The sequence below is a fragment of the Ambystoma mexicanum genome, chromosome 11 (assembly GCF_040938575.1).
Source record: "Ambystoma mexicanum isolate Mex_15411 chromosome 11, UKY_AmexF1_1, whole genome shotgun sequence".
NCBI classification, from domain to species: domain Eukaryota; kingdom Metazoa; phylum Chordata; class Amphibia; order Caudata; family Ambystomatidae; genus Ambystoma; species Ambystoma mexicanum.
In genome coordinates, this window is record NC_090934.1 from 1,278,001,464 (window position 1) to 1,278,029,021 (window position 27,558).

The 27,558-nt window shown below is 47.9% G+C and overlaps 1 protein-coding gene across 1 annotated transcript in view; it reads left to right on the plus strand.

Annotated features, from left to right (window-relative positions):
• CHRNA7 (cholinergic receptor nicotinic alpha 7 subunit) overlaps window positions 1-27,558 on the plus strand; it is a 501,912-nt gene that overhangs the window by 436,325 nt on the left and 38,029 nt on the right. The window contains exons 5-9 of the mRNA XM_069624754.1: window positions 1,703-1,782; window positions 5,726-5,893; window positions 13,539-13,733; window positions 23,956-24,042; window positions 25,327-25,436. Coding sequence (XP_069480855.1) covers window positions 1,703-1,782; window positions 5,726-5,893; window positions 13,539-13,733; window positions 23,956-24,042; window positions 25,327-25,436 — 640 coding nt within the window. The remainder of the gene's footprint in view (window positions 1-1,702; window positions 1,783-5,725; window positions 5,894-13,538; window positions 13,734-23,955; window positions 24,043-25,326; window positions 25,437-27,558) is intronic.

Below are 27,558 nucleotides of genomic sequence, written 5' to 3' on the forward strand. Positions count from 1 at the left end.
GTTGCTGCATTGCATAGTCCATGCCTTAGAGAAGGGGAGATGTTGGCGTTGCCTGGTGATGGTGGGGATGGAGGGAGAAAACACATGTCGGCGCGTGCTTACCTGTTGTCTGAGCAGGGGTTCAGGCTCTGGGTCCTCCTGGTCCGAACAGGTCTAAATAGGAATAGCCCTTTTCTTCATCTTCCCTTTGCTTCGGACACCCGCATCAGAGGCACCCTTGATCTAAGAGTTAAGAGCAGAAAGGAAAAGGCATGGCTAAGAAGCTGGGTTGAGCTTTGGCCACATGACCTAGATCCACTTGCACCTGTTCACCAACTGCAAAGGAAAAGAGACTGGAGGGCTGCTTAAGTAGGGAAAAAAGGCGGTAAAACAGGAAAGCACCAACAGTTTAAAGTGACTGACAGGTGGGCGGGGCTTAGGCAAAAGTTGAGTTTGAGATGGGAGTGGGAGGCACTTTGAAGTTTTGCCAGCAACCGTCTCATGTGTGAAGGGGCGAAAGGGTCAGGTGTCCAAATGTCATCTAGCCAGTAATGTCTGGATGGTCCCAACAGGTAACTATGCAACATTTGGTGCAAATTGGCACAACAGTATGGAATTAAGGAACAAACTAATAGATTTTCTGTTTTATATATACATAGATAAAGAACTTCCTAATCTTATGTAATAAGGATATTGCCTCATTTCTCTATTTGATCACAGACCTCTTTGGTGATTTTCATTTTCCTTATGTCATAAATGGGGGGATGGGGTATGTTGTCCTATTTAAAAATGTCTGGAGTTTATAGTCTTATTAAAAGTGAGTTATGGCATCAAATTCTGTTACCACATTCTGCTTGAATTTGAGAGGCGGGCAAGAGTTGTTTACTTGCCCATTGTGAGATTCTGATTGAAGCCGGGTGGTGGGGGGGAGGTGTAAGGGGCTTAGAGAAATGCCAAGCTGAAAGAAAAAAGCAGGAACATTTAAGAAAAGAGTAATGGAACAATAGCAGATAGAGAAAGAGAGTCAAAAACGGGGGTTAAGTTAAAGGTATTTGAAAAAGAAAAAAATGAATCAGAAGAGAAAAGAAGGGGACATTTCAATCAACTCCAAATGCAGAAAACCCAGACGTGACAAAAGAAAGAGGACAAGGTAATACAAGGGAACAAGATTTAATAGCGAATAAAAGCAGAACATGAAGAAGATGAGAAACGTAAAATGAAAACCTGGGTTTGAGGTGGGAGTCCAGAGACGATATGAAGGCACTTGTCCTCAGGATCCTTCCACTGTTTGGTCCCTGAACTTCTTAGCGACTTGCAATATGCTTTTAAAGGAAACTTAGCGGTACTGTATCACATGTATTTGATGATGGGTGTTACTACTGCACGGAAGTAGCCTGATTTAATATTGTAGACGTGGAATTCCCTTTTGCCTCCTTTCAGGAAGAATTTTTAAAATGTTGATGGATCGTAAATAATGTATCTGAACAAATTCTTCGCTTTACACCCTAAAAAAAAAAAACACTCAGCCATTCAAAGGGGCGCAAGTACGTGTGGGTTGGCCTATTCTTCCTCTGAAAACGAATGATCCATTTCACACTTACAGGTTCTTGACAATCATTGTGTCCCCCTTGGGAAATTTCATATGCGTTGTTATTGCACAGTAGTGACTCCCCCCCCACCCCAACCCCCGAACGTGCATCTGAATCCAATTCTCTCTTTTCAGTGCTGACGAGCGATTCGATGCTTCTTTTCACACCAACGTTTTGGTGAACGCCGCTGGAAACTGCGAATATCTGCCTCCAGGTAGGTCTGTCGAATTAACCCTTTCGCTGGCATGATGTAGTGACTAAGCTTCCCCTGGACCCTGACATCAATCATTTCCTATGAAAATTGGGCATATATCCTAAACAATGATATCTTTGAGTTGCTAGGTACAGATGGAACTTTGCAATAAACAGGAAATGCATTCAAGGACTTGGAGGGGGCCTGGATTAGTAACCGAGTTACTGCCTTTCAACCCTGGCCAAAAAATGTATGTGTGATTATGGACAAATCACTTATGTTACCTTAACCTTTATACATTTAAATTCCACACTGGGCTCCACGGGTCACAAGCTCAACACATATACTGGCTGTATAGGCCCTCTTTCAGACCTCTAGAGGCACAAGCCTGATTTGTTGATGACTGTGCTACCAGTGATCGTGTAAAGGGACACTGGCCTGAGATACCGAGCTTGAACTGGACTGCACATACAATGGCCGACATCTAACCAACCCCTCCTGCCTTCCTGAGAGCATACTAACAGGGTGGGCTGTTTTTTCATTTCTTTTCCCTCCTCTCCACTTTGACCTATTTCACGCAGTGCACCATTTAGGCCTTGAAGATTGCAATGTGCGTGGGAGTTGAACATCCACATGCCTTTCTGAGCAAAACTACAAATCAGGTACAAGCAGGCACAGATAACAGTGTGTTTCAGGGGGGGCTATGTAAGGTGTAATGCTGTGATGTCTTCCAAATGCTTCATTTCATCTCTGCCTGAGGAAGTGGAGACATTCCAAGAAAGCTCGCAAATATGCAAAATAAATGGCTTTCTTAGCCTAATTAAGGTATTGACTCATTGTTTTCTTGTGGATTAACATTCTGTTCAACCCTTGGCTAACAGGATACAAACAAACTGAACTATATATATCAAGTCACAAGCACACCCCACTTCTTACCCATCACACAGTTCTGTGTACAGTAGTGCTGGGCAAACTTGTTCGGGGATAAACTGAAACACTCTTTTTGGATGGCTCAGTGTCCTGCAGGCTTTTCAAACTTTTCCAGAGATTTGCCCTGAAAAGTTAGAATTCACGCAGGGAAAAGGGTATGCAGTAATAAATTGCGGCAAAAATGTCACCTTTACAAAATATCACAGCAAAAATGTGTTTTGTCCAGGTAAAGGTGTACCCCAATATACCATTTGAGAGTAACGGGGGTTGCGGGTGTGTCCCCCGCTCCCCTTAAATGGTATAATGGGTCTGCGGGTTGCAGGGGTGTCCACCGCATCCTTTACATGGATTGTGGTGGCAAAACCACAGCCTTTTTGCCACGTTTTTCTGTGTAAGCGGCCATTTTTGCCACGATTTTAACACATGGAACCGGGAAAAGAACATTAGCACCTTGTGTCTATCAAGGCAGGAGGAAATGGAGCTGGGTGAAGGTATAGATAAGCTCAAGTCACACAGTAGGCAACATTGCAGTGTAAGAATACGAGATGGAGGTGAGGCAGGCACCAGCTATGGGAGACAGCAGTTTGTGGCAGGGTAGGACTTTGAGGCACAGGACAGAGAAACCAATGGGAGCGTGGGGAAAGTTTGTTTGTTTATTATTTATAATGCGCGTCATACCCGGGGGTAACAGGGCGCAGCATATACAATAATATGCGAATTATCTACACAGAATTATACAGGATACATGCATGTAATGTAAAAATTAAATACAATGAGGCATATTTTCAAAAATGATATACAGAAGACCGAGGCAGGAATAGAGATTAAAGTGGCTAGTTACAGGCTGGCGTAGTCATATCAGTAGACCTCCCTGCTTAGGTTAGGAATGCTGGTTGACAGATTTTAGCCATATAGTAGTGTTGGCTCCCTCATGAAGATAAAATAGAAGAAGAAGGAGAGACAGTATGGGGCACCCCATCATTCAGCACAAGTGACCGACCGAACATGCTCAAATTAAATAGTAGAATGAGAAAAATATACTCTGAATGGGACAAAAGCATTTTACCTTTTAATGCACATTCCAAAATAGTGGAACAGACAGTAATGTAAATATACTTAAGCATTAAGAACCGATCAGGTGGGCCAGATGGGGTGTTATCGGCCCGGGGCCCAAGTTAAAGGTCCAGGTATAGCAAGGGAGTTTGATGAGGGTCCCAAGGCTGATAACACTCGATCTGGCACACTGGAGAGGGTCTTAACGATAATAGCATCCCGAGTTGCCAATCCGTAAACCCGCAGTGCTGAGAGCATTGGGCCTCATTAGAAGTTTGCCAGTCCGGTAATAATGGTGAAGGTAAGCTACCGGCACCATTACTACCGGACTGGTAAACTACGAGTTCTCTGGGCGGGTGCCTTCCCGGCGGTCGGACCACCACCCATGCGCAGACACTGACGTTAGCACCGGCACATTTCTGCATGGTGCCAGTGCTAACGTCATCCCCATTCCCATTGAGCCCAATGGGGCTCACATGGGAATGGGGATGAATTAATTCTGGCACCCGCAAATGGACAAATACTGGGTCCGGTTGGGCCGTAATGACCTGTTAATTTCCCATTTGCGGGTGCAGGAAAAAATTGCAAATTTGGTGGCAGCATGCCGGTTTTACCGGCAAGGCTACTGACAAACCTGTAATGAGGCCCATTGTATTTTGATTCAATGGGTCTCATTATAAGTATGGCGGTAAGGCAACAAAGGTGCTGGTAGCACTACCAGCACCGTTGCTACTGTACCGCCATACTACGAGTTCTGCTTGCGGGTTCCCTTGCATCCACCAGGTCTGACCTGGTGGCTGTACCGGCACCTGCAAGCAGAACATGACCGTAGCACCGGTACCGTTAGCGGTACCGGTGCTACCACCCTCCCCATTGAGCCCTATGGGGCTCAAATGGGAATGAGGAATCATTTTTTCCAGCGCCCAGAAAAGGGAAATTACCGGGTCCGACAAGGTCGTAATGACCTGGTAATTGCCCTTTTCTGGGCGCCTGAAAAAAATTAATGCTGGAGGAAGCTGTGCCTGTACTACAGGCACGGCTACTGCCAGCCTCGTAATGAGGCCCAATGAGCGGAATGCCTCACAGTGTCCCGTTCATTGAATCAAAATTCTTCACTAAGATGGCTGCCATTGATCTGGATAAAAGGGCTCCATATGGAGGCCCTCTTCCATTCCCATGGCGGCCACAAGGACTGGGAGTGCAAGCAGCAGCAGCGCCGGAGGTACGCCATTGCCGCAATCAGGTAAATGAGGATGGGGGAAATGGAAAATTAGGGGAGGGACGGTGGGGGCAAGATGGCGGGTGGGGGGAAGCAGCCATCAGGTTCTCCAGAACGCATGCTTACTTTCAGCCCAGGTTCTGAGCAACCTGATTGGTGGATGCCCCCATCCTGGGTGGTAATAGAAATGTAAATGCAGTTTCCATGTAGAAATCTTAGTAGACATATTGCAAATGTAAGTTCCTGCCAAACTTTATCAAAGTCCTAATACCATCAGTAAAGGCTGGAGAGTACCAGTAATATCATGTGGCATTTGGTAAGCCCTCAATTGCCATTGGAATGGACACAAAGTGCTAAGGAGAAGGAGATTGTCCATTCCCAAGGACCATGTTCCGTATTTCAAGCAGTACTTTAGCTAGTAGAGGCATTTGCATTTGCAAGGAACACTATATAAGTTTAACATCTGCACAATGGTTAAAGACTGTGTGCTAATTGGAGATAAACTGTGTGCTCGCCCATAGTCTGGTTATAGTGATAAAGTGCGTGAGGTGTTGCAACAACACATAGCTCAGCCATTCGTAAAGTGATAAAGCATGTTCAAGTGTTCCGTTTGATGTCCTCTGATATTGGACCCAAATATCCAAGTGCAACTGCTTGCAGTTGAGGGCTCGGCATAGTGAGAAACATTGAATACGTTGCGCGTTGGCTTAGCTGCGAAAAGATTGTCCTGGAATGAACCTTTTGCATCTTCTGGTCATCTAGGCATCTTCAAGAGTACCTGCTACATAGACGTGCGCTGGTTTCCATTTGATATCCAGAAGTGCAAGATGAAGTTTGGATCCTGGACCTATGACGGCTGGTCGCTAGACTTGAAGATGCAGGATGCTGACATATCTGGGTATATCGCCAATGGAGAGTGGGATCTCGTGGGTAAGGTCACCGCATTGAGACAGTGCTGTTCCTCAGGCTGCGCTTATATCTCCAACTAACAGCTCATATATTTCATACCTTTACCTGCTTTCACCAATGTTACTAACACAAGACGGAGAGGTCTGAAAATGTCTGACCATGGGCCTCATTACACGGATGGCGGTAAGGATTTACCGGTACCGGTAAAATACCGGTACCGGTAAATCCTTACCGCCTTACTACGAGGTCCCTTTGCGGGTTGGGGGATTTAACGCCTGCTTTTTGCAGGCGTTAAAAACCAACCCGCAAAGGGACCCAGGGAGCTAATTACGGTACCGCAATTTGCGGTACCGTAATTAGCGCCTTCCCCATTCCCATAAAGCCCTATGGGGCAAAAATGGGAATGGGGAAGGGCAATGGTGGAAGGGGGAATTACCGCCCCGCCAACTTTGGAATAGCGGTATTTTACTAATAGCACCTTGGTCCATTTTTGCTAATAGCACCTTGGTCCATGTGCTAATACCGCCATCCGTGTAATGAGGCCCCATGTCTGGCAACACCCATTGTGAGGGAAGCACATCATATTCATTGTAAAACTAAAAGTAGCTTCACATTTCAATAACTTGTTTTTCTTCAAATTCTTGAATGCAACAATGCTTGAGTCAATTTCAAAGGTTCTAAGATTATAGTGACATTTACAATTTTACTCATGCTTCTTGGCAAGGAAAATCTGTAGTGCAATCTATTAATTCATATGAAAATTTAAATGTTCTGCTTCTTTTGTGAAAAAGAATTATTAGTACATTCATAATAACCTTACAATCAATCAATGTTTACTTTATTGTAGGCAACGTGATCACAACAGTTTGAAACACACACATACATGGTATGGTCTAGTATTACTTAAGTGCAAAATGTATCACCGCAATAAGAAGGCATTTAGGCCCTCAAACAAGTGGCCAACACTCACACTCACTCTCTCTCTCTCTCTCTCTCTCTCTCTCTCTCTCTCTCTCTCTCTCTCTCTCTCTCTCTCTCTCTCTCTCTCTCTCTCTCTCTTTCTCTTCCTGTCTCCACATAATCTGTGATTTTTAAGAGAACAATTTAAAGGCAATCTCCATTTTAAAATGAATGCTTTTCGTCTCCCTGTCCAGCCTGTTAGGCTGCATATACTTCCATAACCCCATGTTTTCATAAGTAATATACCATGCACCACCGTGTAATTTTGCCTGAACAGCAATATAGGCTTTGTATAGAGTTAGGGCAAACCCCCTCAAATAATGTAATAATGATGCCTTTTAGGGTTACAAGACCCCTGTCATGTACTGCCATGTGGGTGACGCAGAGGACTTAGGATTTGGCCCATTGCTGAACTTGGTCAAGTGCAAGATGTTCTGGGCATAGCAGATACCCCAAGGAAGGGAAAGGTGCCCAATGGGGAACAGGGTTTTCTGCCCCCCAATGGATGGAGGTTTCCTATTGCAAAGGAATAATAGGCGCAACAAAGATGAGGTTCACTATTAGGCTTCATCAAAGGGCCACATATAGAAACAAAGTTTAGTGAAATACCTTACCATATTGGACCGAAGCAGCTCAAAGGTTATATGGCCCCCAAACAGGAACTTAAAAAAAAACGGAAGTAACATGAGAATAGGAAGAGATGGCCGCCGCACCTATATCTCTCTAGGTCCATCTGCAGGTTGGCAATGACAAGAGCTTGTTCAGAAGTGTGCACGCCACCCAGAGACACTGGGCCTCATTAGGAGGTTGGAGGTAGCCATGCTTCATAAGGGCATGGCTTCTCCCAAACTCGGGTCTGGCTCTGGGTCCCAAAAAAGGGAATTACCGGGCCATTCTGACCTTGGGGGCCCAGTATTTCCCTTTCGCAGGACCCAGAGCAGGTACATCTCCATTCCCATTTGAGCCCCCATAGGGCTCAATGGGAATTGTTGAGGATGGTAGCAGCGGTACCGTTCATAACGGTACCGTTGCTACCATCCTGTTTTGCTCGCGGGTGCCGCTCTGCATGACTGGTCTGACCAGGCATGCAGAGCAGCCCCCTCGTGCAGAATTCGTAATGTGGCGGTAGAGTGATAACGGCGAAGGCAGCAATACCGGCGCTGTTATCACTCTATTGCCACTGTCATAATGAGGTCCACTGTCTGTGATTCTTAGCCCCAGTTTTAAAGACCTCACCATCCACCCATTGGCTGAGGCAAACTTTCAAATTGATTGGATAATTGGTTTCCTAGTTCGAGCTAGGGAAAGGAAGTATTTGAAGAGTTTGAAGTTATTTTGGATTTCTTTAACTCTGTCTTCAGTGCAGCAGCTGTGTTTGTCAACAGCTCTGTACTTCCCTTGCATCCTGGATGATCCCTTCCAAGGTAAATCGTTGGGAAGGTTTTATGTTTTCTAAATTATTTCTCCAGAGGCAGGAACACCTCTAGTAAAGTGTTCTACCTTTAAAAACATAGTTTTCCTTAGATTTCGTAGATGCAGAGCTGATGGGAAAGTGTTCCCTTTACAAGCATTGCTGCTGAGAGGGTGAGGTGGCTGCAATGAGTTAGGTTTTCTTCTTCAAGGGTCTACACACAGTGTCTAAGGGCTGTCTCTGAATGTGCTAGTGTTTCCCCATAGCATATCTTCTTCCGAATCCCTGGTAGACCTTTCAGAATCCACTCTTGTTTCTCTGGAACCTGGTAATTGCCTAACATGTGTTCTCTATGGACGTTTAGGAAAACATCAGGGGTGGTCCACCTAACATCCAGGGTCTGATTTAGAGAGTCTCTCCATTAGGGCCATTTGGGAGAACACATTCCCCCTCTGTTGTCCATTAATTCTTATCCTTTCAAGAAGATAACACGTAGGCTGTTTTACTGGCTGAGTTGGCGTGTCTCTTAAGGTCCTGTCAGACTTACTCTCAGGCAGAAAGTGAACAAGATATGAGGTTGGCCCTGTGACCTTGTCACACTACTTTGACTCACACTATGAACATCTGCAGAACTACCTTCTTCTATGTCAATACATATAGACTGGAGAGTGTAGTCTTTCTTTCACAGGAAAATGCCTGACAGGAAATTCTTGACCCTGCTGAGATTTTAATATTTGGGTAAATGCTTCACCGACCTTGAGGGTCCAGGCCAGCTAGGCTCAATAGGGTCCTCAACCACCCTCTGAGGTTTGTGAGGCGATTGAGAGTCTACATTGACATGCAGTTATTCACAGTTAAATATCTAGAAGCTTCTCCCATGGTTTATTTTTAGATAGTGTTTTGTCATCGGCACCTGACCTTTACAACCTGGTAAATACACCTTCTCTATAAGGTGCTATTGACTTATTGTCTGACTATTCCCCATGAGACACCAGAAATTCTGATGAATAAACATTTCTCAGACTGTTTTTAAGTTGATATATTTGAACTTGGCTAGCATCATTAACAGGTAAACATATGGCCAGTTAGCGCATTGACATCAGTGCAGAGCCTGCGAACGCAGGTTCGAATCCCGGCAGCGCCAAACTCAGCGTTTCATCCTTCCGAGGTCGATAAATGAGCACCACACACCGTGGGTAATAATAAGCAGCGCTCAGATACCTGAGGGTTCGTAGCGCTATATAAATGCCAAATTATTATTATTATTATTATTGATGCCGGTTTCCAGAACACACAACAATCGTTAGTAGTTTACATTATTTATTTTTTATCATATGAACTTATGCCAACTGAGAGATGGCAGAGGACTCAGAAGAAACAAACACAGATACACACACACTGTCACATGTACTCTCACACACCCTTAAGCCCTCTTTCTAACACTTATTTTCATATTCTAACTCTAAGGGGGTCATTACGAGTTTGGAGGTAGCCATGGCGCTATTAGCGCCATGGCTGCCTCAAAACCCGGGTCCGGTCTCACTGAATGGGGACTTACCGAGACATTCCGACCTATGCGGACCCGGTAAGTCCCCATTCAGTAAACCATTCCCCATTCCCATTTGAGCCCTAGTAGGGCTCAAATGGGAATGGGGAAGGTGCTAATAACGGGCTCTCAAATTGCGGGCCCGTTATTAGCTCCAAGGTCCCTTAACGGGTCCCGCAAAGAATGGCTGGCCAGACCAGCCATTCCTGCTGGGACCCGCTAAGGGACCTCGGAATTGGGCGGTAAGGGTTTACCGGAACCAGCATCCTTACCGGTGCCCGTAAACCCTTACCGCCCAACTCGGAATGACCCCCCCCCAAGTATCACATTTACTCCTAGACACCCTTTCACTTTCACACTCCCACTCAGGATTTGGTATGTCAAGCTATGATAAGTGAGGCCATGACATAGTAGAGCATAACATGACATTACCAGTAAACTTGGCATTTCATTTAAAGTAAGATCCAAGTGTGAAATAACCAGTCAGCTCTTTGTTTGACTTTCCGAACAAGCTTAATATGTTCAGTGAGCACTCATTTGGACATTCCCAGGAAGCTCTCAGTTTGTTGTTCCCAGTAAGCTCTCAGTTTACATTCCAGGTAAGCATTCCCTTACCGGTAAGCTTGACATTGTCAGGAAGCTTGAAATTTGATGTTCCCAATAATCTCTCATTCTGTCATTCCCAGTAAGCTCGCAGTTTGCAGAATTCCAGTATACTAAACTGAAAATGTGTAAATGAGCCCCCATTATAGCCTAGAGAAATACAATATATTGAACTGAAAATACAAAACACACTGAGCTACCAGTATAATGCATTCGCGGTCCAGAGGCCGCAAGGGAGAAGCGTGTTGCACAAAAGAGCAGGCGAGAGGGGGATGGGTGGGAGGACGGTGGAGTTCAGGGGGGTACGTTATACCGTGCAGCGGGAACAATTGGTGCGTGGGGAAATCCCCAAAAGTGGCATTGGTGAGTGGCAGGTGTGAGGGGCAAAGAATGTCCTTGCAAGGGGCGTCCTGGGCAGCCTGTAACTAGCGCCTCTTTGCAACATCATGCTTGGGCTATTGGCTTTCAGAGATAGATCCATGGGATGATGCTCCGGGCCATTTCACAGAGATATGGCTTTGTATTACAGGCATGGCTACCTCCAAACTTGTAATGAGGCCCATTGTATTGTATTGTATTTGATCTTTCCACTGCTCCTTTCATGGGGGACCATGCAGTTATGCGCGACCACATAGAACAACTAGTAGGAATAACAGGACAGGCTCTGTCCTGGAATAACACCTGATAGCCAGAAAGAGGACAGTTTCGTTATAGAGAAGATTTAAGATCTGAGAGATGGATATAACCTGTGGGCTACCCCAGTACCCCACTCTCTCCTCTTGTTTAATCTGCACACATTTTCCCCAGACCAGGTGATTGCTGACTTATGCCTCTTACGGCATCTGTATGCTGATAGCAGCCATGCCGATCTACATCCTAGATCACCCTGAGAATGCAGGTGGTGGTCTTGTGGCAAATACGGTCTCTGTAAAGTGTAAGCCTGGATGCTCTGCCCCAGTGGGAGTGAGGTAGAAATGTTGCGGTTTGGCACTGCCTGATTCATTAAATGACTGATTACCTGCCCAAGGACTTGGTCCATCTTCGATGAAATCGGACAGAAATATGCTATGATGTTCAATAATTGCCTTCCATTCAAACCTCAAATTAAATCATTGATCCAGACATCCAATTTCCCCCTCAGCCAGTAATGGGAGTTGGATGAAACTTACCCAGGTGGTGGTGATTACTCTTTGAGATGCCCATAATGCAGCTCGCTAGGCATTTGGCAGTCTATCCACAAACATCACATGGTTCAGAGTAGGGCCATTGGCATGGTAGGTTGGCTGATATGTATACAGGTGTAGTGGCTAGTACTCGGTTCAATACATATTTGACAATGTATTTATGCTAATTACCTGCCTCTGGTTGACTCCTACAAAGTGTTGTCTTAAAGGTGTAGGATAAAAGAACTTTTCTGGGCTACTGAACTATGGAACACACTTTGGCCCTCATTATGAGTGTACAGGTCGGGAATAATTACGGTAAAACGGCTGGTAATACCGATCTGGGCCACTCTGACGTTGCCGTTAGGGGCAGTGAACTATTGGCAGGCCTGACTTGCCGGGAGTTCAGGCCACTACTGCCAAAGAATTGCTCCTATCACTGGCACCACTAATACCGGTGCCACTGATGGGGGCAAATCCATTCCATGGAGTCCAATTAGATTCCAGGGAATACGTACTTGCCGCAGTTGCCAGCACCCGTAATGTCCCAGTCACACCAGGATATCGGGTGCCGATAATGGTAAGGAGAGTATGCCGGTAAACTGCCGGTCGCACTGGCGAGTTACTGACAGACTCGTAATAAGGGCCATTTGTGTTTGTAGCATTATGGAATCAGATTTCCACCATGCTCTTTCAATTGGAGACCGTGATGTACTGTTTTTCAATGGACAAGTAAAGTTAGGATTACATGCATGCATGTGGCGGGAAGGATGCTCTCAATGAGCCATATGCATCTTCTGTATCTCATTTGGTAGGTTCTACCATTTGCCATATTGTACCAGCTACTCAAATGGCTAAAAACCAGTGGAGCACTGCTTACAAAAGTCTGAGTTGGGATTCCACTGGACCACAAAGATGAAGTCCCTCATTTGGAGTGTGGCTGTGTTAGCAATGGTAATTCCCCCAAATTATAGTTGCCAGTAGTGGTAACCGCAGAATAGCCATCTGATTATGAGTCAAGGTTAGTCCCCATTCTGACGACCCATATTGCTTATTGGGGGCATGGAGGAATTCCTTCTGAAGGTAATTGCATTTGCGGTAATTCCTCCATTTTTGCAAGTAATGCCTCCCTCCTGGAGGTATTACCTCCATAATAGTTTGAAATTCATAATAAGGAGTATGGAAAAAGAAATTATTTCTTTCCATTACCACTAGTTTTTTCAGTTACCTCCAAACTCGTAATGAGGCTTTTCATATTCGTCTGAGAAATAGACACTGGTCCTTATAGTTTTGTAGTGGTAACGTATAACCTATACGGGGACGACGGATCAGACTAATCAGGTGACCAGGAACTGTGTAATATGTCAGTGACTGCCCACATTCTCTTGGTCACTCGATTGCCCATCCTAGATGGGCGCCATTTCTTGCAGTTGATGTTACCCAGGCTCTTTCCCCATTCTCCTCACCCATGTGCCTCCCACCCCGCAAAGAATCCTGCACACCTCCACACTCCACACTCCCCATCCCAACACACTTACTTGGCTGGCCTTGAATCCTCGTCTCCTGGCTGCCCACACTGCCTCGCCGTCAATGCCAAGGAAATAGAAAAGGGCCTTACTCCCATTTGCATTCACATTATGGCAACCGTCTTTTTTCCACTGGAAATTGGGAACACTCAATACACGCAGAGCCCATTTCCCATGGAAAAAAAATACCTCATAACTATTTGCTACCAGGAAGGAGCCCTTGGGTCCGAATAGCGATCACCCCTGCGTTCGGGGACCTGCAGGACTGCTAAGGATCCTGGGCCCTTGCCTAGGGTTGCTCGGCTGTTTCGGTCCCTCACGCTGTGTTGTATGTGCACGCATTGCTTTTTATTCCCAGCAACCTCTGCTTTTACTCTGTTGTTTTATTGAAGTTGCTGTTATTCTTTTTATCATCATTACTGCAATTGTCCACCTCTTCTTTTTATTGTCCACATAGGGGTAACTGGATTGAGAAGTGAGTCGTTTTATGAGTGCTGCAAAGAGCCTTACCCCGATGTGACCTTCACTGTGATCATGCGGCGTCGGACCCTCTACTATGGCCTCAACCTACTCATTCCATGTGTGCTCATATCCGCGCTAGCCCTTCTGGTCTTCCTGCTCCCGGCCGACTCGGGAGAGAAAATCTCCCTTGGTAAGTACCCCTTTGTCGGAGGCCAGAGTAAGAGGCGTCTTTGACTCAGCTCGACACGGCATGGTTGAATCTTTTCAATGTTCCCCTCCATTATCCTACAACAGTTGTATTATGAAATGGAACATGTTGGTGTTGTCGTGGGCTACAGTGAGTAACCTGACATTTTATCAGAATGCTGCACATTATGTACAGCAATTAAAGGCAACACATTGCTAATTGCGAATTGGCACCGACTGTTATTTCGCCGAGAAGTACAGATATTCAATGCCTGCATTTGGATATTTGCCTTTCCCACATGTATATAGTTGCTTTCTTTGTTTCCGTTTAAATAACAAATTGTGTGCAGGGTTTTTGGTTCGCGTGAGCCTATTCAGCGTAATGACAGGTGTGGATGTGTGTCATTGCGGGGGTACAGACTTTTGGAAAATCGCAAGCGATGTATGCTGATTCCTTCTCAAACATGGGTGATTGTAGAGAACCAATTTCACGCTGCATCCTAATGAGGGGCATAGCAGGACTACCTCAGGCGTCATAGCATGAAACCTCCAGGAGAGACAGGTCTGCTCCCGCACGTGCTATAAGCAAGCTTTGCCCTCCGATCATGGATGATGGCAGCCATTTATACCTCGGCTTTCTGTAAGCGGGTTCGTTGATTTGATTTGATGAGTTTCCGTAATCAGGGCCTCCCTGTAGTGTTCAGCGGTTCGATTTCTTCTTGAAGGTTCCTGTTGGCCGCCTCTTCTTGTGAAGTCATATAGTTTATGTTGCAGTGGTTGTATCAGATTCCCGTCGGCAAGGGCCTTCCTGTGGTGCCCTGTTATTATATCTTCCCTTGTGAGGTCCTGTGATGCTACGACTTCAAGTGAGTTTCCAGCAGATTTGCTGTCGTGTTTGTATTGGGTTCACAGTTGTAAATGCCTCCCTGTGATTCCCTAGGTTTGCTCTTCCCTTGTAGGAACTTGTGGTTTGTGATGGTATCTGTGGGTTTTCCCGTGGATTTGTAGTTGTATTTGTATTGGGTTCACAGTTGCAAAAGCCTCCCTGTGGTTCCCTGGGTTTGATCTTCCATAGTGGGTACCTGTGGTCGTGTAGTTGTACGAGGTTGACGTTTTCTTTTTGTATTTGGTTCATTTGGTGATCTTCTGTGGTGAGTATTTTCTTGCGGGCTCCCGTGTGGCTGTCTGCCCTTGTGGGGTCCCTTGGTTGTGTGCTGTAGTGTTCAATTCACCGAATCGGTAGCCTCCCCATGGTGATTTCCTGTGGGCTCTTCTCTGGTTGATTTTTCCTTGCAGGTTTTACAATTATATATTTTTGAAAAAAAATGTTTTGGCCGCTTGTATCCGTTTTACAGAATCAATGCTTTCCTGCGGGGACCTTCATCTTCCTATGATTGATTCGTCCCTTATGGGGGTTCCATGTATCCCTCACAATGGAAATGGCTGTTGGAGAAGGCCAGGAGCATGTGGGGAACGGAGAAGCCACCTGCTATGTAAAACAACTCCTGGATGTGGTATATGGGGATCCCCAAAAGTGTCCACCCCCGTCTTCTATATAAAGGGAGCTACATGGCAAGGGCAGGCTAGGAAGCAGGTATCACAACACCCTGGAAGCCATAGAGGGATAGGAATTGATAGAGCAACAGGTCGCATTGAAGTATGTGGAGTGCCAAATTCTTGAATTGCACACCCATAAGGTTCCAAGCCATAGAACAACTATAGGAAGCGCCCTTCAGGACCCCTAGTTCGAATTTAGAGCCCCCATTAGTTCTATTGACCTACATGGAAACAAGACTCAGGGGACTTGAAAGTTGACACAGGATTAGAGTAGGGGGTTAGAGGAGAAGAGGACTCTTAAGATCCAAACCACCTTCACTGTGAACAGGAGGGAGAGACCCATGGTAACGTCATGAATAGGGGTGACTGAAAGGTTCTCATGTGAAACGAAAACATGCAGAATCCGCACTGGATTAAGATTCAGTCTGTTCTGCGAAATTAGCATTGCAATTCTGCTGCTACTGAAATCTTGCCCAGCGTTGAGCAGTTTTGCGCAGAGCATGGTGTTTCATTCCCATGTTAGTTTCATGTAGAGTGACGAGAAACTTCGCATGAGTCCTTTTTGTTTGTTCAGTGCAGCGGCATGAGAAACTTTGTGCAGGTTTTCCCAAACCGTGCTGGTTTGGCAAACTTTGTGTGGGTCTTTTTTCAATCCATTGTAGGTTTGCAACCCAAGAAACCTTTTGGGGGTGTTTTTTTGATCCGTAATAGTTTTGTGCAGCAGCATGAGAAACTTCATGTGGGTCTTTTCCGATCCATGGTAGTTTCATGCAGTAGCATGAGAAATGTTGCATAGACTTATTTTAGAGCTGTTCTAGTTTCGCGTTGCACCATGAGAAAATTCACAAGTTTCTTCAAACAGTGCTAGGTTTGCGCAGCGGCACAAGAAGGTTTGTGTAGCTTTTTGCTTGATTCGTGGTACGCTCGCACAGCGGCAAGGGGCACTTTGTGCCATTCTTTTTGATTTATGTTCTGTTCACACAGGAGCACGAGAAACTTCACACAGCCTTTTGTTTGATTCGTACTAGGTTTGAGCGGCGATCTGTGATTGGTTTGTGCAGCGGCATGAAAATCTTTGCACAGCTTGTTTCGGTTTGCACGACAGCATGAGAAACTTTGCACTACTCTTTCCGTTATGCATGAGTGGTGGAACGGTAGATTCCAGCAAAACAGATCGAAAACGTACAGATTTTGCTTCTGCGGCTGGTAGAACAAATTTCCCAATTTCGCCCAGCCCTAATCGGGAACCGTCTGCAGTAAGCATTTGAGGGAATTCCTTAAACAGGTGGAAAAGAATGGAGGGATGCCCCTCCCTTCTGTTTAGCAAGTGTAGGTGATAAAAGGGGCAGGACCTCTACCAAAACCCCTGTCTCACTTAACCCCTCAGATTCCTAATCATATCCGAAACCAGTGGAGTAACTTGGCTGAAAATGTTGGGGGGACATGGCATCTGAAGAAAAGGTGCCCAGCCAAATGAATGGGGACAAAATGGTGTGCCATGAAAGTTGTGGGGGGGGACAAACACCCCTGATCCGCCCCTAAAACATCACCCATGTCCGAAACCCTGGGCCATTACCAGAGCACTTCACACAGTTGAGGGAAACAACACCTCTGCAGGTTATGCAAGGCCAAGGGGGAAATAGGTCCCAAGGGAGATGCAGGGGACCCCAGAGGAACAGCGCACAGGGGTCCTGAAAGGGGGTTATGCTCAGCCTGACGTTTAAAGGGGCCTGCCCCTGTTGAAAATACTGCCAAACAAAAGCAGATCCCACCTGAAGCCCATAAATTGAACAGTCTTATTATTTATTCCCAAGAGAGATCACGGTCTTCCCTGAAAATCGGGACAAAGCAACCCACAAAATCTTGACCTGAAGATTCGGAGAAGTCACACACGTGATGAGGGGGGGGATCATTTGGAAACATTCAATCCCAAACCCAGGGGCAAATAGCAAAATGGACTCACTGTACATGCCCAAAGGATTGCTTATCTTGACGTCATTGAAACAGAGAGTGTACGCTCTGGTTGCAATGTAGGTGCAGAGCTGAGAGCTGTGAATAATAATCTATATAGCAATTGGCCTTGCACAAGCGCTTCGACAACCCACGCATGAGCTTTCTGCTAACTGTTGAGCTTTACAGGCCGATTCATGTAATTCCTCTCAAAAGTGTCGCACGCGGCTGGCACACAGCGTGCCCGTGCGAATGTCTGCGCCAGCCGCGTGCGATAAAATCAATTTCCGCGCACAGCGTATTCATGGATTCTCACCTCCAAAAGCAGACGTGGCACAGAGTGGCGCAGCGACCCTGCAGCACCGCCAGTTACGCCCCCAAGAACGCCCTCGCGCAAGGAAAAGCCACCAAGATCGCAAAACCATCGCAAAGGGCTGCGCCAACCCTGCACCAGTTTACCGGAATGGCAAACAGCAAACGCAAAGCGGGGAACGCGCATTACGGGTGTCGGGAACACGCGTGCGCGAGAAGTTTCACACGCGATCTGGCCTGGGGGAGCGTGTGCGTGTATTTCAGGGGTGCGCGAGAATTATTACACGCGAATGGCCTGGGTGCGTGTATTTCAGGGGTGCGCGAGAAGTTCCACACGCGAATGGCCTGGACGCGTGTATTACAGGGGTGCGCGAGAAGTTACACACGCGAATGGACTGGGCACATGTATTTCAGGGGTGCGCGAGAAGTTCTACACGCGAATGGCCTGGGTGCGTGTATTACAGGGGTGCGCGAGAAGTTCCACATGCGATTGGCCTGGGCGTGTGTATTTCAGGGGTGCGCGAGAAGTTCCACACGCGATTGGCCTGGGCGCGTGTATTTCAGAGGTGCGTGAGAAGTTTCATACGCGATTGGCCTGGGCGCATGTATTTCCGAGGTGCGCGAGAAGTTCCACACGTGATCTGGCCTGGGGGAGCGTGTGCGTGTATTCCAGAGGTGCACGAGAAGTTCCACTCGCGATTGGCCTGGGCGCGTGGATTTCAGACGTGCGCGGGAAGTTCCACACGCGATTGGCCTGGGCGCGTGTATTTCCGAGGTGCGCGAGAAGTTCCACACGCGATTGGCCTGGCCGCGTGTATTTCAGAGGTGCGCGAGAAGTTCCACATGCGATCTGGCCTGGGGGAGCGTGTGCGTGTATTCCAGAGGTGCGCAAGAAGTTCCACCCGCGATTGGCTGGGCGCGTGTATTTCAGAGGTGCGCGAGAAGTTCCACACGCGATTTCAGCAGGGTACGTGTATTTCAGGGGTGTGCGAGTATTTTCACACGCAATTTCAGCAGGGTACGTGTATTTCAGGGGTGCGCGAGAATTTTCACATGCGATTTCAGCAGGGCACGTGTATTTCAGGGGTGCGCAAGAATTTTCACACGCGATTTCAGCAGGGTACGTGTATTTCAGGGGTGCCGGGGAGTCCTACATGTGATTTGGCAGTGTGGGTCCTCCCAGGTGTCCCCTTGCACCCCCACACTCCAGCATTGTGGGGCACCTGCCAGCAGGCCCCCACTCATGCCCCACTCATGTCCCCCTGCACCCCCACCCCCCAGCATTGCGGGGCACCTGCCAGCAAGCCCCCACTCATGTCCCACTCATGTCCCCCTGCACCCCCACCCCCCAGCATTGCGGGGCACCTGCCAGCAGGCCCCCACTCATGTCCCACTCATGTCCCCCTGCACCCCCACCCCCCAGCATTGTGGGGCACCTGCCAGCAGACCCCCACTCATGTCCACTCATGTCCCCCTGCACCCTCACCCCCCAGCATTGCGGGGCACCTGCCAGCAGGCCCCCACACATGTCCCCCAGCCAACATGTCATCACAATCTAGATCACTGGCCCTTATGGTCAGCCTCCAAATGCAAAACACCCACTCGAGTATTGCATCCACCCACTTAGAAATGGCAATGACATGATAGAACCCCAAAAGCAAGTTTTGAAATGAACACATGGCCCTCACATACACCCAATGGGTGTCAGTGAATCTCAAAACCCATATCATGATATGCATGATACCAATGAGATGATACTACACATTGAAGTTTGATGAAAAAAAATGTATTAAAAACAGCATAAATGGAATTAAAAATAAACAAATGACAATGGGAATCAAAAACCAAAAGCAGCATGTCCGTAAAATAATGAAAAACGACAAATCATAATCCAAAGGAAAGGTGTCCAAAGTCACAGTTCAAGAAAGTAAATCCAAGGTAAAAACAAAACCGAAAACCATTGCTCCATGTGTAAAAAAAATATAAAAATCCAACAGTCAACTATATACAGATAAACAAACCAGGGTCCATGATCCCAACTGAAGAAATGAAACCTGCATAAAAATATTACCTAATAAAATAAAACTATATACAAAAATGTGGCCCATTGTCCAAAAGGTCCAAAATAAATAAAAAAAGCAAAGGAAACCTAACACTAACTACATAACTATTTACAAGGGCAGCGGGCTAGTCCGACGGCTCACTGGTTGTTGTCATGGGCCAGGGCATCATCAAACTCCTGTTCAATGGCTTGGAGGCGGGCATGTTCCCTGGCCCCGAGGTCCCGCAGGGATAATGCAGTGTCCAGCTCCAACTCCCTGCGAAGACCCTCGAGGCACTCAGCCCGCCTCAGCGCCCTCCGCATGGAGTTCTCCGCCCTGACCATTGTGAGCCGTTCCTCCTCTGCCCGCTGCCGCTCCGCACCTATCTGCTGGCCCAACCGCTCCCACACGGAAGCCACTCCCATTCCAGGGTTCTCCTGCCCTCCGGCCGATGCCTGCACCCCTGATGTTGATGGCCCCGAGCCATGATGCCTCCCACGTCGAGCCTGCCGCTGCCTCCGACGCAACTGCCTGTGCCAGCACGACGGCATCCAGGCTGATGGAAACCACCGACGCTGTCGTGCACGTGCCCTGCCTGATGATTCCGTCACATCCTCCATCTGCTGGGGTCCAGTTGCTGGTGTGTCCACCCCTGCTGGACCTCCGACTCCCGACTGTGGCAGGGATGGGATCCCCACCGAGGTGGCTGCATTGGTCGGGGCAGGTCCACAGGGGGCCCTGGTGGCATCTGGGCCGGAAGACGGCATGGAGTACGACTGGCGCATAGCCTCCACAGAGGAGGAGAGGGTCGCCAGAGTGCCCGACACATGTATGAGACCCCCGACCATGACCGCTCCCAACTGGGCCACGTTGGCACAGTGCTCTTTGTGATGACATGCATGCTCCCCCCGGGAAGCACGCACCTCATCACGAATGACAGCCGTGCGCAACGCGACACCAATTAGGACCTTCTCCATACGGCCAGGGGCCCCCTCGTTCGCAGGTGGAGGGGAGTCAGATGACATGGACATCCCCCCTACCTGTGGACGGGCCTGGGATGGGGCATCCCTGCTGGTGCATGGTGGTACAGTCACAGTGTCAGGGACAGTGACATGCACAGGCACCTCCATGGCGACCTGTGCTGCCTCCTGCCCCTGCCCCTGGACTGCACACTTGCACCAGCAGGGATGCCCCCACCATGCCCCATGTGCGGCTCAGTAGCGGCCTCCTCATCCTCAGTGGAAACCACCAACCTGGATGGCTCTACACCATCTTCCGCCGTTGCAAGCCCCTGTGGGGGCTCACCCACCCCTTCCACTGCAGCCGTGGGGGCATCCCCGCCGCTTAGCTCCACAGCGCCGTCTCAGCCCTCTTCTTCACTTTGCGCTGTGTAGAGGGAGACATAGAACGCAAGCATCAGGGTACTGTACAATGGTCCCTAGACAGGAAGCAATAGCAGATGAGTGGCACTGTTAAAGATCACTTCCATCATGTCCCTCTACAACACATGGGTCAGTGCAGGCAAAACACATGCAGTAACAGGCATGGCACATGCTATGGACATAAGCAAACATCTCCAAGGGACTCTTTAAGCATACAATGTTGTTTTTGGACTCACATGCATCATGGGTCATGCCTATCACATGCACACACTTCAACGTACTTTCATCCATCTGGACTCGTACACCCCAGACACAGTGGATGCAAGGATAACTAGGCTGCATCAGTGAATCTGAACATTGTCACAGACATGTGTCATGCATCCATGGCATCCACAAGTCACAGACACGCAGGTCAGAAACACAGACATGGACACCATACATGTACATGGCATCAGCACCCATCCCTCACCCACACCCATGTCCAGGAACAGAGACTGGCATGCTCTCATGTGCCCATTCCGCATAGGGCTCCCCATGTTACATTTAAACACATACACCAACCGTGTGCTTCACACATTACTGGTCTCACATGCATGACCATGATGTCCCTACACACACATGCGTACATGGTCTATGCCACACATACTGGCAAGTATCATACAACCAGCACGCTGCAACATGCCCTGTCTCACACAGCAATGCTTGGCCACTTACCGCTCGACTCCAGACGGGTCTGCCTCTCTAGGATCTGGGCATGAGCGCTGGGCGTACGCGTTCCAGGACCCTCAGCTGGATGGTACTCATGCTGCCCCGGCCCCCCTCCACGAGGCGCCGGGCCTTTATGAGGGTCCTGGACCTGAAGTCCTCCCAGCGCTTCTTGACTTGCTTGATGTTGCGGGTTGCCACCCCCTCCGCGTTGATGGCAACCACAAAGTCGTCCCAGATCCTGTCCCGTCCTTCCTTGTCGGCGCGTGGTGATCCGAAGAGGGCATCATAATGCCCCAGGACAAGCTCCACCAGGACACCAACTTCCTTCTGTCTGAAGCTGTTGGCCCTCTGCCCCTCTGGCTGGGGGTCGCCAGTGGTCTCGGATGGTGTTTGCCCCGACATGGCGACCCCCGAGGCAGGCGTGGGTGGGCAACTGGGTCCTGGGGCTGGGCTGTGGAGCGATGGTATCCCAGTTGGGAGTGTTCTGTTCCAGCAGGGGTGGACACAGCAACTGGAACCCTGCAGATGGCTGATGAGCAGGCACCAAATGGCAGGGCACGGTGGCAGCAGGCAGGCAGGCAGCAGCAAATGGTTCGTGGGAGGCTGCTCGGGGCTCTGGGGGCAGTAATTCAGCCTTTTGGGCAGGAGCGTGGTCTTCCGTGTGCTTACGTGTGGCCAGCTTGATACGGAGTGATTTGGCACGTGAAAATTCTGCACGTCAGCGTGTGAATCGAGGAAAGGCCCTTAGCGCGTATGCGCGTCAGCACGCATACATGATTCCATTGGACCAAAGGCCCTTAGCGTGTATGCGTGTCTGTGACGTATCGCGCACGGGCGTTGCTTTTCGTGGGGTGTGGTGCGTGTGTTTTGCAGGCGTTGGGGTTCACACGCTATTACTTCACAGCGGGTGGGTGTTGGCTACGCGTTCTTCTACACGCAAGGCACACGGTGAGTGGTACCCTGTTCCCCCAGGCCCGATCACGTGTAAAACCACCCGCGAGCCCCTGAAATACACGCGCCCAGGCCAATCGTGTGTGAAACTTCTCGTGCACCTCTGAAATACACGCGCCCAGGCCAATCGCGTGTGAAACTTCTCACGCACCCCTGAAATACACGCGCCCAGGCCAATCGCGTGTGGAACTTCTCGCGCACCCCTGAAATACACGCACCCAGGCCAATCGCGTGTGAGAAACTTCTCGCACACCTCTGAAATACATGCACACGCTACCCCAGGCCCGATCGGGTGTGAAACTTCTCGCGCACCTCTGAAATACACGCACACGCTCCCCCAGGCCCGATCGGGTGTGAAACTTCTCGTGCACCTCTGAAATACACGCACACGCTCCCCCAGGCCAGATCGCGTGTGAAACTTCTCGCGCACCTCTGAAATACACGCACACGCTCCCCCAGGCCTGATCGCATGTGAAACTTCTCGCGCACCTCTGAAATACACGCACACGCTCCCCCAGGCCCGATCGCGTGTGAAACTTCTCGTGCACCTCGTAAATACACACACACGCTCCCCCAGGCCCGATCGTGTGTGGAACTTCTCGTGCTTGTAGAACTTTGGCGCACATTTTTTTCCTGCGCAGGGACGCTACCGCCTGCTTTCGTGTGGCGGACATGTATGGGCCTGTGCGCGTCTTTGGCCGTGCACTGTTTTTCCCTATTCGATTCCATGAATATGTGTTGTAGGCGAGCGTGTGGGCGTTCTGCGCACTTGCCTCCTGTACTTCCCCCGTGAAGCCCACATTTTCACGAGTTGTTCCCCATTCTGCGTGTAACGGCCCGTGTTACGCCTACTTTTGTTATGTGCGCCGCGCTATGTGCGAATTCGCTGTGGCCTTATCGCACGGCGTTCGATGACCTGTGCGCCAGCGTGCGCCAGCGTGTGCCGCGCACTTTTTCAGCGCACATCCCACATTTTGCGCGTGCACAGACTTCCATGAATAGATGTGCGATGTTTTCTGTGCGATAATCGCACTTGCACTGCGATTTTCGGTATTTCTCTGCGAATCGCACGTTTTCGCACGCCTGCGCCGTTTTTTCGGCGCACATCAATTCCATGAATCGGCCTGTTAATCTAGTCTATGCAAAGCATTCTCGTCCTTGGCACTTAAGGGGTTAAATGACACGGTTCCTTAAGTATACTTATGCATATGCAAATGTGCTGTAGACAGTCTCGCGGTGCACTGACTGCAACTGTACCCTTACACCACCACTTAAGGTATGGAATCCCCTATCTGAACTAATAGTTGTGTTTTTTTTATTTCAGGTATAACTGTGCTGCTGTCTCTCACTGTCTTCATGCTGCTAGTGGCAGAAATTATGCCAGCAACTTCTGATTCGGTGCCATTGATAGGTGAGATCAACGTGCCTTCTATTGATAATATCTACTCGGTTTTGAAAGTGATCTGGCAAAATGGTACAGACCAATTGTGTGCGTGCTTCGATATTCACTTAAAATCAACGGATTACTGTAGAAAGGGCTTGTTTTGCTAAAGCATGAAATATTCCTGGAGGGAATTCTGCAAGAAGGCCCGAAGCGCCAAGCTTCAAGATATGTCCATGACCTCAGATTAGAGTTTCCTAGGAAGCTTGTCTATGACGTGCTTAAAAGTGTGAATGCTTTTCTTGTTGGTAAGCCTTGCACATGGCTTTTACATCTTCCATTAATGTCACGCCCCATTTTCATCGGTTTGTATGGTTTGGAGGAGAGGCAGAATGCAACGTGCAGTTCCGCCGCCTACCTTGCTCTCCGCCATACAAGTGCCACAGCATTTGCACTGGCATGCATTTTCTTGCCGGCACAAATGCTTGGAATCTCTATGGAGCCTGGCGGCTTTATGTATCAGCATAAAGCAAGCAGAGTCCATAGGGATCCATTGTAGATGTCACCTCCCATGCAAGTTTACAAGTAAACACTATGGTAGGCTGCGTTTAATTCATTCGCACAGCAGAGTTCAAAAGTGCAGGGGGAAAAGGGGTACACTGCCTTTTGCACTGCACATTTGCACACCGCTACGATAATTACTAACATTTGGTGGAGACGAAGCCGCTTATGTATATGTCTACACGTAACGGATCCCGCCAACAAATTATGATCTCTTTAAAATCTGCTCCATTGTGTGGCTGTAGGCACATCATAAGCGGGTCTTGCATTTCATTTCAAAACGTAGCCTTGTGCCAATGTATCGAGTCAATGTTCACAATAATTGTTTGCTAGAGCATAGCAGGCCTCCTAAATAACAGATTTGATGCTTGCCCCTCAACCTCACTGGACTTAGCCGCCCCTTTCAGAATTTGCATCTATTCCATTAAAGCACTACACCGTCATGCAGAGGTCTTCAATTCTCGTTCTCAGGGGACTCATCCATGCCAGATTTTCTGGCTAACCGAAGACTATCTAAATTACATGCATTTTCCACCTCTGTTCTCAAATGCCTTTGTGCGGATAACCTTGTTTTCTGGATGTCAGCACGAATGCATTGCCTCCTGAGGGACAGACTTAAAGACCCCCTGCCCTAACGTCTTCAAATATCAATTCAGCATTATTTGAATTCATTGTGTATTTTGTTTGGGAGTCCAGTGCTTGACACTTTTTGAATTTGTAGGTGTGCATTTACCCTTGTTCCTTTATCTGCAGCCCAGTATTTTGCCAGCACGATGATCATCGTTGGCCTGTCAGTGGTTGTCACAGTCATCGTCCTGCAATATCACCACCATGACCCGGACGGAGGCAAAATGCCGAACTGGGTATGCTTTGGTTTTCATTTTGGATGCCTGGAATGTTAAATGTAGCACATTATAGAATATGTGAGACTCTCTACCAGGTGATCATGAAAAGAACACGAGGCTCCTCCGAGGCAGGCAACCAAAAAGAGACAGTGTGATTTAATAAATATGCTTTTCTGGTTAATTAACTTATTCAAGACCCTTTTCTTCAAGCATGGGCTCCTCCCTAACACCTAAGTCCACACACTCTCCACTCACCATCCAACCTGAGACTGGGCGAACTGCTTCTCCCATGTTTTCCCCCATGATTACTTGTAGACCCCTTGCTGACAAATTGCCCCCCCCCCCACGTGCTAGCACCTGCTCCATTGTATCTCGGCTTCCCTCACTGTGTTCTTTAGCCTTATGACCTGCAATGAGCCCTGCTGATTCCCGAAGCTAGGTCTCTGCTCAGTAAATGCCATAATAATGATAATAATAGGAATAATAATAATACGAGTCATTTTCATGTATTAGAAGCTTTGAAAATGTTGTCAAGAGTAAGTTAATCCATAAATTTTAACTATTTAAAAGATGATGTAATTAACACTCCAAACTATTTGTTGGCAATTTATTTCTGGACTGCTGGAGAACAAGTATCTGTGTCTCATCTATTAAGCATTTTTTTGTAGTAATATTTGCTGAAAAAATAACTTTAAATAACCTTATTTTTAAAATGTTTTAATTAAAAAAATATATATATCTTTTTTTTGGGTGGGGTTCCCCCCAGCCTCCCCTTTCCCTATTCTCTTACCCTTCACCCAACCCAAACCCAGGTAGGTCTGAAGGCTTCTAGGAGTTTGCAAACTCTCGTAAAGGCCCAACATCGTTCCCCCAAAAGGAACGTAGGCCCAGTGAGACAGCAAGTTCAAACTGAGGTTTATTACAGCCAAAACCAACAGGGATCAGTACAAGGATAGAAGAAATCCAAAGACATCTCAACGTCTCCTGGCACGCAGGCCAGTTTTGTATCCTGATTGCATCATAGTGATATCACAACCTGGGCCCTACACCAGAAAACCTATGGGCCTACTGGATTGGTCGTCAGGAGCCTAATAACCTATGTAATCCCTTGTATGAGTTATTCCACTGGCCCTCAAATTACTATCTCTAAACAATGTAGCAGAGTGAGGGTCTTACCATTGGTTCTTGCCCATTGCTACCACCCCTAGGAGAATGAACTCTGATTTGCTAGAGCTGCCCTCTCTAGGCCTGGGATCCACAATGGTTCTCAGCTCTTGGTGTACCTTCTCAAGGTAATAAGAACGACTATTTGTCTGCATTGTAACTTGCGTGCACAGCCTTAGACTATAAGAGTGCTAGTTCATCCCGTGCAACACTTGTCTCATGTTGTAACATCTTTGTTGCAAGCTACTCTCTGGCGCTGTGAGATTGACCCTCTTTCCCAGCTCTGGTTTCGGTTCATCATCTGAGTCGCCCAAGTTACGTGTTCAGAGACCAAGATTTTGAGCTTCTGCAGCTCTGAATTATGAAGCATTATTCACATTTATTGCAGCTGGTGTTACTGTCATTCTGGGAATGGAATGTCGTTCGTATCTGGTGGCCCTGGCAGCGGATCCTGTCTCACACATTTGCTCTTGTCTTGTATGAGTTCGTCTCAGCACAGCTCTTGTTGAGAGGCATGTGGCCCGCTGTCATTTTCCTAAACCATTCCTACAGTGTCCATGCTATTCTATACTTTTCATATAGTGACACTTGGCTCTGTCAGGCCCCATAGCTGCTCCTGCTGTTCCATAAGGTTAATTGCACATAAGCATCTGCAAGCTGTACTTAGGATCTCTTGCTTCTTCCGGTTTCTGGGTTGCTGCATTAAGCTAATGACAAAATAATAAAAGCAATGACGGTATGTATATGTATCTGTCCTTATAGAACTGTACGCTTGTGTTCTTCTTGTACTCAAGTGTGTGTTCATGTCCCGATGTGTTGATGGCACATGTGCTTCCTGTCTAACGCTGCTATGTCGTGGTGTCTCTAACGACATCAGTAACGTGGCTTCTTGGCACTTTAGTCGATATTGTCAATTGAGTTCTCTTTGGTTGCAGTCTGAGGCTCATCGTCCACTCTGGGGAAGATTTTTACCGCA